The sequence below is a fragment of the Podarcis tiliguerta genome (assembly GCF_965153285.1).
Source record: "Podarcis tiliguerta genome assembly, chromosome: 7".
Classification (NCBI taxonomy): Eukaryota; Metazoa; Chordata; class Lepidosauria; order Squamata; family Lacertidae; genus Podarcis; species Podarcis tiliguerta.
Genome location: NC_139540.1, coordinates 48,113,195 through 48,129,895, shown reverse-complemented (window position 1 = coordinate 48,129,895; position 16,701 = coordinate 48,113,195). Strand labels below are relative to the sequence as shown.

The 16,701-nt window shown below is 38.0% G+C and overlaps 1 protein-coding gene and 1 long non-coding RNA gene across 11 annotated transcripts in view; one reads left to right on the top strand and one right to left on the bottom strand.

Moving 5' to 3' along the window:
* PIEZO2 (piezo type mechanosensitive ion channel component 2) overlaps positions 1-16,701 on the top strand; it is a 213,815-nt gene that overhangs the window by 170,867 nt on the left and 26,247 nt on the right. For 3 of the 10 annotated variants that reach the window (XM_083449984.1, XM_083449983.1, XM_083449977.1), the window contains 9 exons: positions 1,921-2,083; positions 3,235-3,324; positions 5,016-5,137; positions 6,378-6,449; positions 9,389-9,492; positions 11,342-11,440; positions 13,631-13,742; positions 15,923-15,988; positions 16,466-16,632. In XM_083449984.1, the coding sequence (XP_083306110.1) occupies positions 1,921-2,083; positions 3,235-3,324; positions 5,016-5,137; positions 6,378-6,449; positions 9,389-9,492; positions 11,342-11,440; positions 13,631-13,742; positions 15,923-15,988; positions 16,466-16,632 (995 nt within the window). Of the gene's footprint in view, positions 1-1,920; positions 2,084-3,234; positions 3,325-5,015; positions 5,138-6,377; positions 6,450-9,388; positions 9,493-11,341; positions 11,441-13,630; positions 13,743-15,922; positions 16,010-16,465; positions 16,633-16,701 lie in introns of all 10 variants that reach the window. The other 7 variants (XM_083449978.1, XM_083449982.1, XM_083449975.1 and 4 more) reach the window with 3 other exon arrangements.
* On the bottom strand, positions 9,521-15,907 carry LOC310681997. The gene is made up of 5 exons (XR_014513708.1): positions 15,264-15,907; positions 13,596-13,881; positions 11,855-12,051; positions 10,198-10,293; positions 9,521-10,077 (listed from the first exon to the last, which is right to left on the bottom strand). It is a non-coding gene; the product is annotated as an uncharacterized lncRNA (long non-coding RNA).

Below are 16,701 nucleotides of genomic sequence, written 5' to 3'. Positions count from 1 at the left end.
AAAGCCAATGTGTGGTGGTGATTTTTGCTAGGGTCAGATCTCTAGATTCCCTACTTGTTTCACCAACTGTCTGTACTCCCCATTATTCCTATGGCATCTTAGGTGGTATTCTACATTTCATTCTTTTTTTCTGCATCTTGTTTTGATTGCTGCATAACACTTTTAGCTTGTTGTTGTTACTTTCACAAAATACAAAATTCAGTACAACTAGAGTTGCTAGTCTTACAGCCACCATACATGGCTGCTGGTCTCATAAATATCAGTGTGTACATGAACTGGTGAGGAATAAAGCAGAAAAATAAGTATTTTAGCCACAAATGCCTTGAAACCTAAAGGGTTTAAAATGTAGGGGCACATTAAGAAGAAAATTCCCTTTTTCCTACGCACCTCTGTGAAGTACCGTACTTTTCTCTCTATAACACGCAGATTTTTTTCTCCTAAAAAGTAAGGGGAAATGTCTGTGTGTGTTATTGTGCGAATGTGTGGTCCCTGGAGCTGACCCTCCCGAGCGCAGGGGCAAAAATCAGGCAAAAATCAATAGCGCACGTCAGGGAGGAGGGAGCTCCGTGAGAGAGGAAGCTGTTGCTTTCCTGCATTCTGCCTCAGGGTCTTACTGCCCACCCTTTTCTGTTTCGGTTGCTGTTTGCTCAAACGGAACAAAGAGCAGGCAAATTCCCTCCCCTCCAGGCAAGCAGAGGGGAAAGGAAAGGATCCTGTCCTTCCTACTAATTCCTCTCCGTGCTCCGGTGCTGCTGCATCCAGCGAAGCATTTTAGGGACTCACAGGCAGCCAGAAAACATGCAGGTGGAAGAGCGAGGGGGGGGGGCTGGCATGGGTGTGGGGGGGGGGAAAAACTTTTGCCTTCCTTTTCTCCCTCCCGTTAAACCCCTCTCCTGCATTCTTAGCCAGCTGCTTCTCTGCACACCCCTCTCGTGCTCCTTGTCCCTTCTGTGTTTTTCCTTCCCTTCCCACTTAAAACTTGGTTACAAAGCACGGATCCACATGGATCCTCATGATCTTTGCATTGGGTCACCCCAAATTCACCATCAGATCACAAAGCATGTCCATGGCTACAGCCTGCACCAAACAAATCACGCACCCACTGTTGCCTGGGGCTGCAATGGTGCAAAAACGTGGTTACAAAGCACAGATCCACAGGGATTCTCAGGATTTTTGCATTGGGCTACCCCAAACTCACCATCAGATCACATGTCTGTGGCCACAGCATGAGGCACAAAAATGATACATCCACTGTTTCATTCAGAATTTTTTCCCTTGTTTTTCTCCTCTAAAAACGATGTGCGTGTTATGGTCAGGTGCGTGTTATAGAGCGAAAAATACGGTATACTTATTGGGTAGCATATAAATTTTGCAACACATCATAAGTGATAAAGTTTTCTAGGTGGTTTACAATATTAATAAAACAATAAAATATTATACAGGTAACAACATCGCTATAATAACTGCTACTCGGTGACTCCAAGAAATAAATTCCACAAATTTTAGAATGAAAAGATTAAGTGTTGTATATCCAACTAAGGTCTACTCAGAGTAGTAGATATATTGAAATTAAAGAAGCTAAGTTAGTCATATTCATTAACTTCAATGGGTCTACTCTGATTAGGACTATCATTGGATGCAGCCCTAAGAGTTTAAAAGGCCTGGGACATGTTTTTTTTAAGTGATTACTTAGTTCTGAAAACTGAATGGGTGCCAGGCTAGCCTCTCTGGAGAGAGCATTCTATAGCCCAAAATACTTTTTACCCAATAACCATCTGCCACACCTCACGGGGAAACGTGGAGAAGGGAAGAAATCGAGCCCAACTTTTCATTTTGCACCCTTTAACCTTTTCAGACAAATATTGCAGAATATAAATACAATACTGCTTACAATTCATGGATTTTGTTTATTCTCATCAGCTTTAGATAAAAATCCAGACTGCAAACTACCCAGTGGGGAGGCAGGAATCATTTGGGATAGCATTTGTTTTGCCTTTCTCTTGCTGCAAAGAAGAGTCTTCATGAGTTACTACTTCCTTCATGTGGTTGCAGATATTAAAGCTTCACAGATTCTGGCATCCAGGTAAACTGAAGCATTTTGTTTAAATCTTTATGTAGAGCCATATAATATAGCAACTCTAGCTACATTCTGGGGCAAGCTGTCTGGTCTGCATCTTACTAAAAAGCAGTGAAAAGCATTGTGCATGCATCATTGGAACTCAGACATTTTGGCTCCTGAACGCCAGAAACCCAGAAGTGATTGCTCTGGTTTGCGAACATTCTTTTAGAACCCAAACATCCGAGAGGGCTTCTGGTTGGCTGCAGGATCTTTCTGCAGCCAACCAGAAACCACGATTTGGTTTTCAAACGTTTTGGAAGTCTAATGGACTTCTGGAACGGATTCTGTTTGATTTCCAAGGTACTTGAGTGCTCCCCCCCCCCCCCGCTCTTCTCCCTTGTAGCCAAGAGAATGAGTTCAGAAGCTTTTGCTTCTATTTTAAGTCAACTTGTCTGGACCCAGAATTGTGGTTAACAATAACTATGATTAGGTTTTGTTGTTGTTTTTTTAAAAAACACTTTCAGAAACCATGGGTTTTCAAGAATTAATTACAGTTCATTTGGCTATAAGAAGTTGGCTTTTTAAAAAAAGTTAACTACCGTATTTTTCGCCCTATAGGACGCACTTTTCCCCCTCCAAAAATGAAGGGGAAATGTGTGTGCATCCTATGGGGCAAATGCAGGCTTTCGCTGAAGCCTGGAGAGCGAGAGGCGTCGGTGCGCAGTGCGTCTTCCTGCTGTCCCTGGACCTGGTCCGAAGGCAGGCGGCGGGAATAAGAGCGCTTCTCCCCGCTGCCGGCCCCGCAAGTGCCTGGGGGGGAAATATTTTTTTCCCCTTTATTCCCCCCCCCCCAAAAAAAACCAACCTTGGTGCGTCCTATGGGCTGGTGCATCCTATGGGGCGAAAAATACGGTATATTGTAGTTAGTTAACCTCTGATTGCTACTTCAGACACATGATAAACTGAAGTTAGCCAAAAGACAAAAAACCTCTGAACACTTCCTCCCAGCTGCGTGCAAGGAAGAGGGTAGGCGAAGGGATGGCTGTGAGGCTCCCTACAGCTCATGCACGACATGCTGAACTATGACATGTGAACACAGCTGCTATATACATGTTTTGTGTTGCATTGTTTTGACCCACATTTGGGGAACTGGTGGATTGTTTTCTTTTTTACAGAGGTGCTGAACTTTTCCAGGCCACAATTGTGAAAGCTGTAAAGGCAAGAATTGAGGAAGAGAAAAAATCAATGGATCAGCTGAAGAGACAGTACGCCTTTCTTTCTTCTTAGAATCTTACAGTTGGAAAGGACCCAAGGGTCATCTAGTCCAACCCGCTGCAATGCCATTTCACTTTTATGAGGGATTAACTATTAACTCCAGTGAATTTGCTACTAGATTAGTTGGTTAGAGTATAGTATTACTTCATTAATCTTATAAAATGTAGATTTACACCGTAGGCATTTATGTCCTTAGAATGTGGTTTAAACTAACTCACAGCTCCCCATTTCAAGAAACTAAGCACATTTAGGTGGTAGACAAAGGAAGAATGCAAGGAAGGAAGTTGATAAGCTCAATGCTCATTCCTGGCTTGCTAAACTATGATTTGGAAACTGGGAATGTTGCATCTGACTTGGGACAGTATCTTTAATATTTTAGGGCCAAATTATGTTGTGTAAATGCATGGTTAGAACATACTTCATCTCTTTTCTTTTTCTTAAAAGTAGGAGTAATGGGGGAAGCCCAATCAGTATTCAGATCACAGTAGGTCTTTATGTCCTGGTCCTGATAAGATTTCCCCTTCCCCTAAAACTGTTATTGACTTCAGGAAAGAAACTACTGGATTTTACATCACATATAGGTGCACAGATGTATATTTATAGAGTTCCCTCTGTGGTAGCAGAATACTGGTCATGATTCCAGTCCTCATGGAGAGAGCCCTGCATAATTACATCTATACTTGCGTATAGACTGATGTTGAAGTTGTGTTGGTTGTGGTCAGTGCACATACCCATGTCTAGGGGGCATAACTAACTCATTTCATCTTGCATAACCCCTTCATGGATTCAGCATTTACTGGTATCCAAAGCCTGAATATGTTTAGCCCTTAAAGATGTCTTTATGTGCTCATTAGTTTACTTACCCCAACTAGTGCACAACACTTCACCCCTTCCTGCTGATGTACATGGTGGGAGATAGCAAGAGTAGAAGGGGAAGGCCGCCTTGCATGATCCGTGGAATTGGTCTCTTCTCCAGGATTGATTCCACTTTGTTCCCCATGACAAGACAAAGGGCCTGGGCAACTAGATCACCCATCTCTCAGGAGCATAAACAAGAGGCACTATGCCTTTTGTGTACATGATGCAAATGTGTGTGTTTGCTGCAATTAAAAATCCATTTTGCTGTCCAGAGTAAATTACACAAGCTGAGAAAATTATACAAGATAAGAGTTTTGGAAGATTAGTTTTGGTTTTGCTCTTGCTCTGGAAATGTGGGGGGCACAGAAGAAAAAAGAAATGGATCAGAAGAGGAAAACAGTTTGTAGGGGGATTGTTTAAGATAAGTAACAAGAACAAATGAGTTAGTTAATGAAAAATTAATTGTGTATTGTTGCAATGAATATACAGCCTCTAGGGAATGTACGAGCATAAGGTATTTTTGTTCTGCTTATTGTTTAGGGAGACCAACCCCACTTTTCTTTTCATAATAAAATTTAGTATTGATATGCAGATTATCAGTATAAAGAACTGGGAGGTGGCATGGTTTAAAGAACAGTTCCGGCATACACAACCCCATTGTATACAATGATACATAGCCTTTCTGTATAACTAGCCTTTGTGACAAGGACTGGGGTGGGGATTAATGCAGTAAGAATACATTGTGATGGTTTTGAAAGCATTTGCACTGCATATGCACAAAGATTGTTCTGTGACTCTGACAATATAAAATTTGCTTTTTCAGAATGGATCGTATCAAGGCCAGGCAACAAAAATATAAAAAGGGTAAAGAAAGGGTGTTGAGCATGAACCAAGAAACCTCAGATGGGCAAGCAATTGAAAAGGCTGCTGAAGACGATGATGATGGTACTATTCCTTCAATATATCCAGTGTTGGTATTAATTGCTTGGACCTTGGCAATATCAACAAGAATGTGTGTAGGGAACTTTTATATGCAATCCAACCGTTCAAAGAAGGGGCCTGATCACAGCCTGATCTTATGCATATTTACACAGAAGTAAATCTCACTGTGTTCAATGGGACTTATTCCAAAAATATCTATGCATAGGATTGATGTCTTAGGGCACGTACGCAGCTCACTAACCCTTCCCATTTACTTTAGTGGAAGAACAACCTGAGATCTGCAGTCACATGATTGTCCCTTTCACTGAAATAAATGTGAGACAATCCAGGATATTGGATTAGAGTACTAAAGTACAGTATACAAACAAATTCAAAACGAATGAATTATATTTTTGCAATTCAGAAAAAAACGGTTGCTACTGTTTTCAATCACCCTTATATTTCAGTTTATATGTAATAAAATTTAATTCATTGCAGATTTATATTTGAATTCATATTTCATATTAAGTAGCTATCAAATACTGATTGTTTTTTTTTAAAAAAACTAAATTTACTCCCCACTCCCACTGATGACACAATTTCCCTCCAATTTCCCTCCCATAAATTGGGTTACATCCAATTTAGTTGTTCTCATTGTCCAATTAATGACATCAATGGGCCTGACTAATTTAGGTCCATTAATTTATAAACGGCTCTACTCTGAATAGAACTTACTTAGATACAATCCATTGTCAGTGTGTGTGTTTTTCTCTTTGCCCAGAGTTCACACAGTGATACTGCACAGTGTCTCCTCAAAGCCTTTATGAGATACACACACACACACCCTGCCAAAAGTCTTAAATCTGTGAAATCTATTCAAGTATCTTGTATCGGTATTTTTTTTTAGCGGGGGGTTTACTGCACAACAAAGTATTGTGTCTCTTATTTTAAAAACAAAAAAGGCAGCCATGTTTCTGAACATGAAATGTGAAAAGCCTCTGTTGGGGAAGGGGGAGTTAGTATTCCCTGAATTTCTTCTAATTTGAAGTAAATTTCTAGTTTAACAGCATATAAAAATGACCATGTGCTATTGATCAGCTAATTAACAACAATAAATAAATGCCTGATTTGTGGTGGTGTTTTTCTTGAGTTTATTAGAATTGGATCAATTCTTACAAAGTGTGAAGGTACTAGAAAGAGAAAATATAAGTAGTAATGTGTTTCTCACTTTCTAAAATTAATTTTTGGACATATTTCATTTTAGGAGAAGCAGACAAAGAGAAAGCCAAGGGCAAAAAAAAGCAGTGGTGGCGGCCTTGGGTTGATCATGCTTCTAGTAGGTTTTTCAATAATTTTTAAAATACATGAATTTAACCCTTATATCCTTGACCAGAATGAAGGCATTCCCAAGACCTGTTTGTTTTATGCATGGTTTTATAATTGTGACTTGATAGTTATATGAATGCAATGGCACACAAGATAAGTAGTTTAAGTGTTGCTAAATGCTATATATTTTAATGGAATTGGTTGAAGTGCAAAGTTAAAATGTCCAAAACATATATATGGTTTTCTGTCTTTCAACCCAGCTATAAAATACATTTTACCTTTCCAGCCATATATGTAGTTTCCATGCATGCATATCTATGCATTTGTGTAACTGTAGTATCTATTTGTGTATCTATTCATATGTGTATCTATCCAGCTATCCAGATTTTGAATGTTGATTTCTGTCAAGTCACAAGTAAACTGTGCCTATAGATATACAGTTAAATATTTCTGTTTACAAAGGGCAGGATGAAACTGTAGAGACCTATCCTTTTTTCAAAGTTGCTGAAGGGAAATTAATTATTACTGAAGACAAATTTCTTTTGTTTTCAGAGGACATCAGTGCAAATAATGTGTTTTGAGGGTATAGCTGTTCAGAATGGACCTGGATATGGTCTCTGTTAATTCTAATTAGTTTTGATGCTACAGAATAATTATTGAAATTAACATGGTGAGAATGACTCGGAGACTAGCAGGCTCCCAGGTTATCTTTTGCAGTGGATCAGTTGAGACAGAAAACAGAGAATAGCACAATTCCACTGTTTTCTGCAATAATCCACTGTGTGAGACAGACCTGTAGCCATGCAACTTTTGTTAAATTATTCCAGTTCTAATTCAGTATTGCCTACTCATTTTACTCTCATTATATGTTTTAGGAAATAGATGCACAGTACCTATTGCAATAATGCACACACGTGTTGTGAACAGCACCATACAGCCAAGCCCTGAAAATGATTGCTATTCACCAGCTCTGTCTTTCTAAAACAATAGTTCAGTTTCAGGACAGTAGCTTGTGTAGTTGAATGAGCCATGTACTTTTTATAGCTCAATGTTGTAATATAGTATTCAAAGTGTCCTGTAGCATCACATTGACTTCTAAAATGTGTTTTATCTGCATCACTATCTTTTACTTCTGTACATCAGGGCTTCACTTCTTCCAAGGAAGGCATGGGGCTAGAAACATGCTTTCTCACACAGTTGTCTCTACCTGATAGTTTCTAAAATAACAGCAAAAATCAGCGTGGTGAGAAGAAAATAATATTGTGCTTTCCTCCTCATTGTGCTTCCACCATTCTGATTAATCTATTAAACTGATGTGAAGAATTGTTAACTTTCTTCTGGAGGAAGTGTGGGCTGTGGGTGGAGAGGTCTGATCCTCTTGAAAAAAACGGCTACTGTTTTCAATTGGTTCATTACTTCACCACCATCCTAATTCATACCTGCAAGGGTGCATTATTGCAGTTTAATCATGCCACATGCCCTTCATATCTCAGCAATTAAATGTTATATAGGGTTCACTAGTGGTAATGCCAGGGCCTGCTGTTTTGAAAACACCCAAGAAAAAGCATTGATCTGCATTGCTTTCCCCCAGTATAAAGTAACTCTGTCCTGGGAGACACTATTCTGTGAGAGATTATATTAAATAATAAATTTGTATGTTGTGAACTGGCCTGAGATCTACGGATGAAGGGCAGTTTACTACTACTACTACTACTACTAATAATAATAATAAGGTATTTTAATGGGTTTTTTGCCATTAGTGCTTATACCAGAGCAAGAGGAGAGTGTCACTATTAGCTTTAAAACTTATTTTTTTAATCATCATTATTTATACTCCACCTTTTCCCCTAATGGGAAAGTTGGTGCCCGTGGTTCATCTCAAATAGTGGCAAGTAATATGACCTTCCATCCTGTAACTTTTCTCCAGTGTAGGTAAGATAGGGAAGAATTCATAACTCTCACTTTACTCCTGCCTCAAGATAAAGTGCTAATATGAAAATGGCTTCAGTATATAATTGAGATAAAACAGAGGGTCAGGTATGATTGAACAAGAATGTTATATAATGAGGGTAAAATGAATTGCTGAATGTAATTCTATCTATTCCTAGGTAAGTTTATTATTATAACTATACTAAGGGCTTTTAATTTATTTACAGATATTATGTTAATAGCCTTCTCTGGCAAATGTAATGCTGGCTTTTATGTTATCTTGCTTATTATTTTTCTTTTCATGTCCTTTGTTTCTCTTGTTTGATCAAGTTAGGCCTGTTAGCTTATTTGAAGTTTTTAAAAACTGTGCTTCTGTTCAAGGATATAAGGCCCAGTTCATTCACATCACATCTTGAACATATGGAGGCCTCTGAACTGTTTTAAATCCACAGGGAAAAATCAATGTGTAGTTATGATCATTCATCCGTGCTGTTTCTATTTTCGCTGTTTAAACTTGAAGAATACAGTAAAAGAAAAGCAAATGCTATGGGATGCCTGAACACTTCTAACAGCATTATATTTTGATTTTGATTTTCCTCCAGTGATACAATTTTAAATTTAGCTTACTCCCTGGATACCCAATAGAATTAGGATTTCTCAAACTGGCAAAATTGAAACTTTTTTTTTCTTTTAAAGAATAATACTGCACATTTTTAGTAATACCTTGCCAACTCTTTTTGCATTCTATCTGTCCAGTTTCTTCTTACAATTTTTTTTATATTTTCCCTGCGAAAATGTACACTTTTTCTTTTTTCTCTTGCCTGCAAACACCAAATGATTTTCATGCCACAAATTCTCTTTATCTCTTTCTTTCTCTCCACTTCTACCTGTCCTTCATTGAGTCCCACAATCACAGAATGCTTCCATGTATTTTTGTGGTGGCTCGGGATAGAGCTAATGAGGGATCTCCCGGCCTCCTGCAAGAAATAAAAAAAAAACCAAATATTTTATTTTGCTTAGTGGTCAGAAGTGGAGATTATTATTTGTTTGAGACGGACAGTGAAGAAGAGGAAGATGAAGAAAAAGAAGAAGAGGAAGAAGCTCCAAAAAGATCTGCATTCCAGGTACTGTGTTTTTGCGTATGCTGTGCCTCCTACAAAGGTATGATAACATGCTAATTTGAACTTGCTTGCTTATACTGTTGTCACATTTATGCAATGTAAGAATGATACTGGAGATGGATTTTCATTCACTTGCACCTGTGGCATGTTGTTTTTTTTAAAAAAATAAAGCTTCATATCCTGAACTCTATTTTTCTGATGTTGCATTGGAGACAAGTGAATAAAACATCTTTCCACAGGCATTGCTTGATATTGCTTAGAAGCTTTTCTGTTTTGGAAATCAACAATCTATTTATTGTAATAAAAAACTGTGTTTTATATATAATGATGTTGTCCCAACAAGTAATTTTTTATTCATTGTAATAGTCACATGGGGGGGGGTCATGAGGTAATCAAAAGAAATTTATATCGTAGGTAGAGAAACGTAAGTATTTGACTGCACCAGCATCCGGCAACTTGATTCATGCATGCATACCCTGATTCAGAGTGAAGCATCTTGGTGTTCCTTTAGTTCCTCTGGATTAAGGCAATAGAAGTGAATCTGATTTAATGTTATATTCTTGTGGGTTTCCTTTTTTCAGAGTGCTGCTATAAACATGTACACATAGAAAAATAATGTCACAGTTATTAAGTTCTTTCACAATGATGCAACTATCCGTCAGTAATAATAGCCATGAGTTATATATCAGATTTTTCATCTAGACTCACATAGTATATTGAGCTGTCTGAATCCCTCTGCCATACAATGTGGTGTCTACATGCATGGTGTCGCAGTCCAAGATTGTAACTTCATTCTTTACGAGGCTTGTACATAAATAAGCAGAAACATTCTTTTCAAAAGCATACCACCTCAGGTAGCTCCCATACAATGCTGTCATATACAGAAAGTACGGGTTTTACCAAAGTTTTATGTTGAATCATATTCATTTGTTTATATTCACGAGATCTAGATGCAAAAATAGGTTTCCACATGAACTTCAGAGACTAGAGAGTGGCTGGTTTATATGCCATGGTAAGCCAAACTGTAGCTTACCAGGCGTATGTGAACATGTTGGCTCCCAGAGAGACGCTTGCACCCATGTTACTCCTCCCCAGTCCTTTTAGCTCGGCACAGAAATGTTTGACTTACTGTGTCAGCAAACTCAGGATTGTATTTAAGCTCTCTCCTTCACCATGGTCTGTAGCCCTTTTTTTAAAAAACTTAGCTGTCATGCTACACCAAACTAAAAAGGCAGAGAGGTTTGCACTGAGACCTAGTTTGGCCCAGTGTCATTTGTGAACAAGGTCAATGTATTCTTTGTTCTACCATAGATGTCAATCCGGTTGTTTATGTGTTGCAAGTAAGTTCTGGATTTGGAATCTAAAAATTGTGTCAAGATTTTCTGCTTATGTTGATCTTTCCTGGTGTCTTCTGTTCAGGAATCGTCGATTTTAGTCCTTGCGTCAGTGTTTTGTAGCATATACGTTTGTTGTGAAAGACATCAATTCATAATCCAAGCAGCAAAATTATTATAAAAATGTTTTTGGTGGCATAAGTATTATGTTTTCATAAGAACAGCAGTAGGGGTAGGGATGGGAATCTGTAATTACTACTGTCTGTCATGTACTAAAAATTAACTTTCACTTAGAATGTGTTCTTCTAATAAATATGACTAATTAGTATTTTTACATGTGTAGTTAATAACTTTTATACTAATATTTTATAACTAGTCCACTATTAGGTTGATTATTAACAGTTCACATTCATGAGCCCATGGTAAATTAATGTTTCTAATAGTGTCATGCAATTTATTTCTTATAACAATAACAGTTATGTTTTCACTAATTTGTCTTGCTTTGTCCTTCTTTATAGAGAGCTATTGCGAAATTTGCTTCTGCCATTTTAGCCTTGCCAAAGTCTATTATTAAACTGCCCAAAACTATTCTTCAGTATTTAATCAGAGCTGCAAAGGTATTTGATGTTCCATACCATGTAGAATGTGACCTCATCCCATACTATTATGGCATAGGGTGTCCCTTTTCTGCATTTTCCCTCTTTATATGAACTTTGTGAGGACTTAATGAGAATCAAGCATTTGGCATGTATAAGATTTAAAAAACTAAATCATACAAGGAAATAGAACTCATTTTAACTGTGATCCCAGAGAGAAAATGCAGACACATCTTGGCATAATCTTGACATTTCTGCCTAAGCTGTGTTGAGAGGATTCCATGGGTTGCATGCATTTATAGGTAGTGGGTCAAATGCTGACCCTGTTTAAATTGCTGAATTGTAAAAAAAAAAGAGAGCAGGATTTCCTCTGGCATGGTAATCTTTCTCAGAAAGCTGGTAAAACCTGAAAATATTACAGCTGAGGATGCTTACCCTTCACACTTCCTGTCCATGTGCATCATCATTCTGGTATCAGTAATCCATTAGCCTGTCTTGGGACTTCCTTTAGTAGTATTTGTGATGCTATGCATAATGTATACAGTATGTCACTTATGTGCAAGAAGCACTAAAAACATTTTGGATTCACTATAACAGTTCAAATCCAATGAGCTTGCTTGTAGGCTTTAGTGCTGAAATACAGAGCAGGAAGAAGTTAATGTACCTTAATGTTTAAATTTAACTGTTGAAAGATAAAAGTAGCATTTTTAAAAAAACATTTTCATTACTAGTTGCAACTAGTCCTCCTCAAAACTATCTACAGTAACAAAATATCAGAATCAATTGAAGAAATTCTTGGGATTTCTGTAGCAACTGAACTGCACCAGATGCAATGAATATTGATATTCAAAATTATATTTCTCCATATTTGTTTTCACTAGAGCAATGTTTGGCAAAATTTATGAATCTTATTTATTTATTATTGGCTTTTTATTCTGCCCTCACATGAACTCTGTGAATCTCAAACTTTAGCTATTGGTTTGGATCCAAAGAATCATGAGCAGCAAAGCAGCCCTTTCTGTTTATTGAATGGTGTTTTCCTGCCTGATCTGCTTCAGTACAGCCCCTACCAGTCCCCAAAAGTCAATTACGAAGATCAGGGAACCCACAGGAATGGTGTGGGTGATGCCACAAAGGCTGCAGATAGGGGAAGAAATCATCTTGCATCATGAATCTGACTTACATGAGCAGGTTTTCCTGATTGCAAAAGACATCTCTGGATCCAGGCATGAATATATTTTAGTACAGCAATAACAGTTGTATTATGCATTACTTATTACCATAAACCAAGTTAGTGCCTCAAACAGAAAGGAGACAGGCACTCTCCCCACCATCTGTTAGTAACCTCCCATATTCACTGATAAAAAGCAGGCGGCTTAATGTTTTACAGATAATATCTTAATAAAGTGCCAAGGTGATTTCTGTACATCAGAAACGCGAGAAATGAATGAAATAAAACTATTTCCAATAATGGCCCATTCCAGCTTCCCTGAGACAGTTTGTGAATGCTTGTGTTGGTAGTGCTAACGCTTTGAATCTATCTGTTTCTCTCTCCCCTGCCCTTTGCATGTGGATGTTTGCTTGTTCCTTGGCTGTAGCTATTCTTTAATTAATGAAATGCATCAATGATGCAGTGCCAACAAAACATGGTTTTCATTTTGTGATGAAAATCATACAGACAAAATCACAACATCTTTTGTCTCAAACTGCTATCATACAGTACATTTTTTTGTTCTTTTCAGCCATATCTTTGGGTGTTGGGGGAAAATGCACAATATGTGACGTTATAGCATTATGAATTCTCATGTGTTCCTACTTTAAAAGATGCCATCAACCAATTTGCTAAGAGAGAGTGAAACGTTTTACAAACAATGGATAAAGTCTAATGTTCTTATTGTATTGGAATACTGGTTAATATTTGAGGCTAGTTGCAGGAAATAGTTCATATGTAAATCATATTTGCATTTCCAGAGTTCAGAACATAGCTTTTGTGGATTCATATGAAACTCACATGAATCCATTGGTCTGTTCAAATGTTTTAGTTTGTTTAGCAAAAAAAATAGCAAAAAAATTCTCAAACTTTCATTGAAATGTTTGGATAGCAATTAAGAATGTTTGTTTAAACTCACAAACCTACATTTTTTATCAAATATATATTGCATTCCTATTTACTTACTGAGGAGCTTGGAATAAATTGGTTTTTCCCTCCAGTTTGTTTATCAGGCCTGGATTACTGATCCTAAAACTGCCCTCCGACAGAGGCGCAAAGAGAAAAAAAAGTTTGGGAAAGAAAGGAGACAAAGACGGAAAGGATCTGGGGAAGGTACGTATGCATCTGTAATTTTGTCAGTTATTTCTTGTAAACACAAATCTTTACTCTGTTCATTGGGAGAAAGGACCACAGCTCAGTGATTCAGCTACATGCCTTGCATGGGGAAGGTCCCAGGTAAATTCCATAACATCTGCAGTCACAAAAAAACCAGATAGTGGGTAATGGAAAAGACTTCTATCTGAGTAGCCATATTAACACAACAATTACCCTTTCATGTGTGGCAGGAGAAAGGAGATAGAGATTTATTTTTACCTAGTTCCTCCTTGCTGGCTTACTACTATAGGCAGCTATAATAGGCAAAACATTGGTCCAGTTCAGACGCAACCATTTCAATTCATCAAACCTTGCTTGCTTGGACCAGGAACAAGGTGTTTGCTTGCATACTCTCTCTTCCCTTAACTCAGTACCTCCTAATTTGTTGAACCATAGTTTTACCTGAAGTCCAAACAAAAATCTGTTGTTCGACTTACTGCTACAAACGAGGACATCAAAGTGGAGATATTAGGGATGAGATGCACCTCACATGACCCTTCAGTGCGAGCTCTGCATGAGGGTGCCCATATCCAGAAAGGACTTCTCCCCCTGCACCAATGGGGTCTTAAAGGTGCTTGATGACCATTTCTAAAGACCACAGAGACTGTTGCTAATGCCAGCCTCTTAGGTAGCCCCAGTCAAATACTCCCACAACAGCTACTATGGGCAATCTGCCCTCTGAACTCCGCTGTGGTTGCACTTCTGGCTGCTTGGACAGTTTAGTCAACTTTAAAAACTTGCTTGTGTAACTTTCTTCTGGTAAGACCTTTACACAGGGCAGCCTCTCCTACTAACTCAATCACCATCTTACATTCTCTGCTCTTCACCAGGCAAGTATATTCATACTTGGCACAGACATATAAAGGCTATAAAATGAGAATTCCCTGGATGTCAATATCCAGATTTGGGGCAAGTACTCTTTTGTGAGAGAGCCCTAGCAGAGATTTAAAATCACAAAATATTCAGCAAGGTAAAGCATGGAAATATAGGCTGTTAGACCTTTATAATATGCCTTTCTAGGTGCCTTCCAAACTTCCCATCTTCCCTTAGCATAGAAAAATACCAGATATTTGGTAAGCAAATAATTGTTTACTTACAAACACTCCAAAGGTCACATTCATTTGCTTTTCCATACAACAATCAGAAAACACAGGCAATGAAACTTGACTTAGTTACAGTGTTGAAAGTTCCTGAATTATTGATATAGGAACACAAGAAAAGCATGTTAGAAACATGTGGCTCAGCTGCAGCAACTAGCTTAGCCAGTTTAGCCTTTTCACATGCTGAGCTTCTTAGGTAAACTGAGGTACAACAATGGGCTAGATTACCTTTCTTCCAAAGTAAGGGGAAGTGACATAGCTAAGCCTAGCAGGAAAGCTTACTCTATGGCATCAACCCCTTCATGCATTAATTAATCTTAAGCATATTGGTTATATGAGGTTGGTTATCCCACAAATAACAAAGTATTAATATTCAGACCTCAGCTTTCCACTCATTTCCCCCCAGTCTTGTCCTCATACTTCCTTCATCCATTATCTCTTCAACTTCACAACCAACCGTTTTCAACTTTCTTCCTGACAGTTAACTGCCCAATGACAAGAATCTCCACGCAGAGTCTGCTGTCCCACACAAATTATGATGAATTAACCTGATCCAGGTCCCGCCTAATAAATTCTGGAAGTTACAATCTCTCTCCTTCACAGTCACCAAACAGCTACTGCTAAATGTGCTTGTAACATAGTAACAGGACAAGGCTTCAAGTCTTGACAGTTACAAAGAAATCACTGAATACTTTCTCTCCTTCAAACACAATTACTGTTGCAGGGAAAGATATAATGGAGGGTGACAGGAAAATGGGTTATTTTTAATTTGGGAAGGAGAGAGGTGGTAAAGAATAAATCCAAATGCTAGTTGGCCAAGCAATATTAAGGTGCTGAAGTCCACATCATTGTCTCAATTAAAGCAGAATAAAATCACTCATGGGCTATATCTACAGTTAATTTGAATATAATTATTAGAGAACACTGTAGAATTTGAGGTTACTAAGCTGCAGCTCACTATATATTTCCATCATTTTTGGTTGAATAATTCAGATCTGTGAAAAACTTTTGCTCATTTCTTTAATATTGATTTGTCAGTTGGTATAGATGTGGAGTGTGAAGAAAGAGAGGAACCTGTCAAAAAGAAGTCCTCAGACGGACCTGGTAAGCAAAGACGCAAGAAAGGTATTCTTTTATTTTCTGATTAGACAGTACAACAGTGTGTTAAATAAAGGCAAGCCAACAAATCCTATGTCTGGTGTGCTGTATAATTTCTTTACAATTATATATCAACATTCACCACTCTCCTAGCACAAGTGATACTACTAAAGCCGGAAAGACTCAGAGGTCAGCAAACAATTATACTGACTGGTAATGAAACAGAGTAATTCTGGTTCAAATGATTGGCCAATAATTTGGCTCCTTAAACTAGAAATGCCAGAAAAAGTGCTGTCTACTCAAAAGAAAGTTGTAGGAAGGTCAACGGAGCTTACTTTCAGGTAATTGAATAGAGGTAGCAGTCAGAGAGTAACAATGATTCCTTGGGGGCTAGATTTTCTTCATTCATTCAAAAATATTTGTTACTGTGATGGTTGATTATGTACTAAATCTCTCTTTCTTTTTCTTGTTTCCTGCCCCCAGATAACATTATCAAAAGAATATATAATATTTTGAAGTTTACCTGGGTTCTGTTTCTGGCAACAATAGACAGTTTTACAGCTTGGCTCAATTCGATTTCAAGAGAGCACATTGATATTTCCACTGTGCTAAGAATCGAGAGGTGCATGCTTACTAGAGAAATCAAAAAGGTAATAGGACATGCTCATATTGTGTAGTTGATGCCATTAGGAAGGCTTGGAATTCAGGCCCACCTTGGC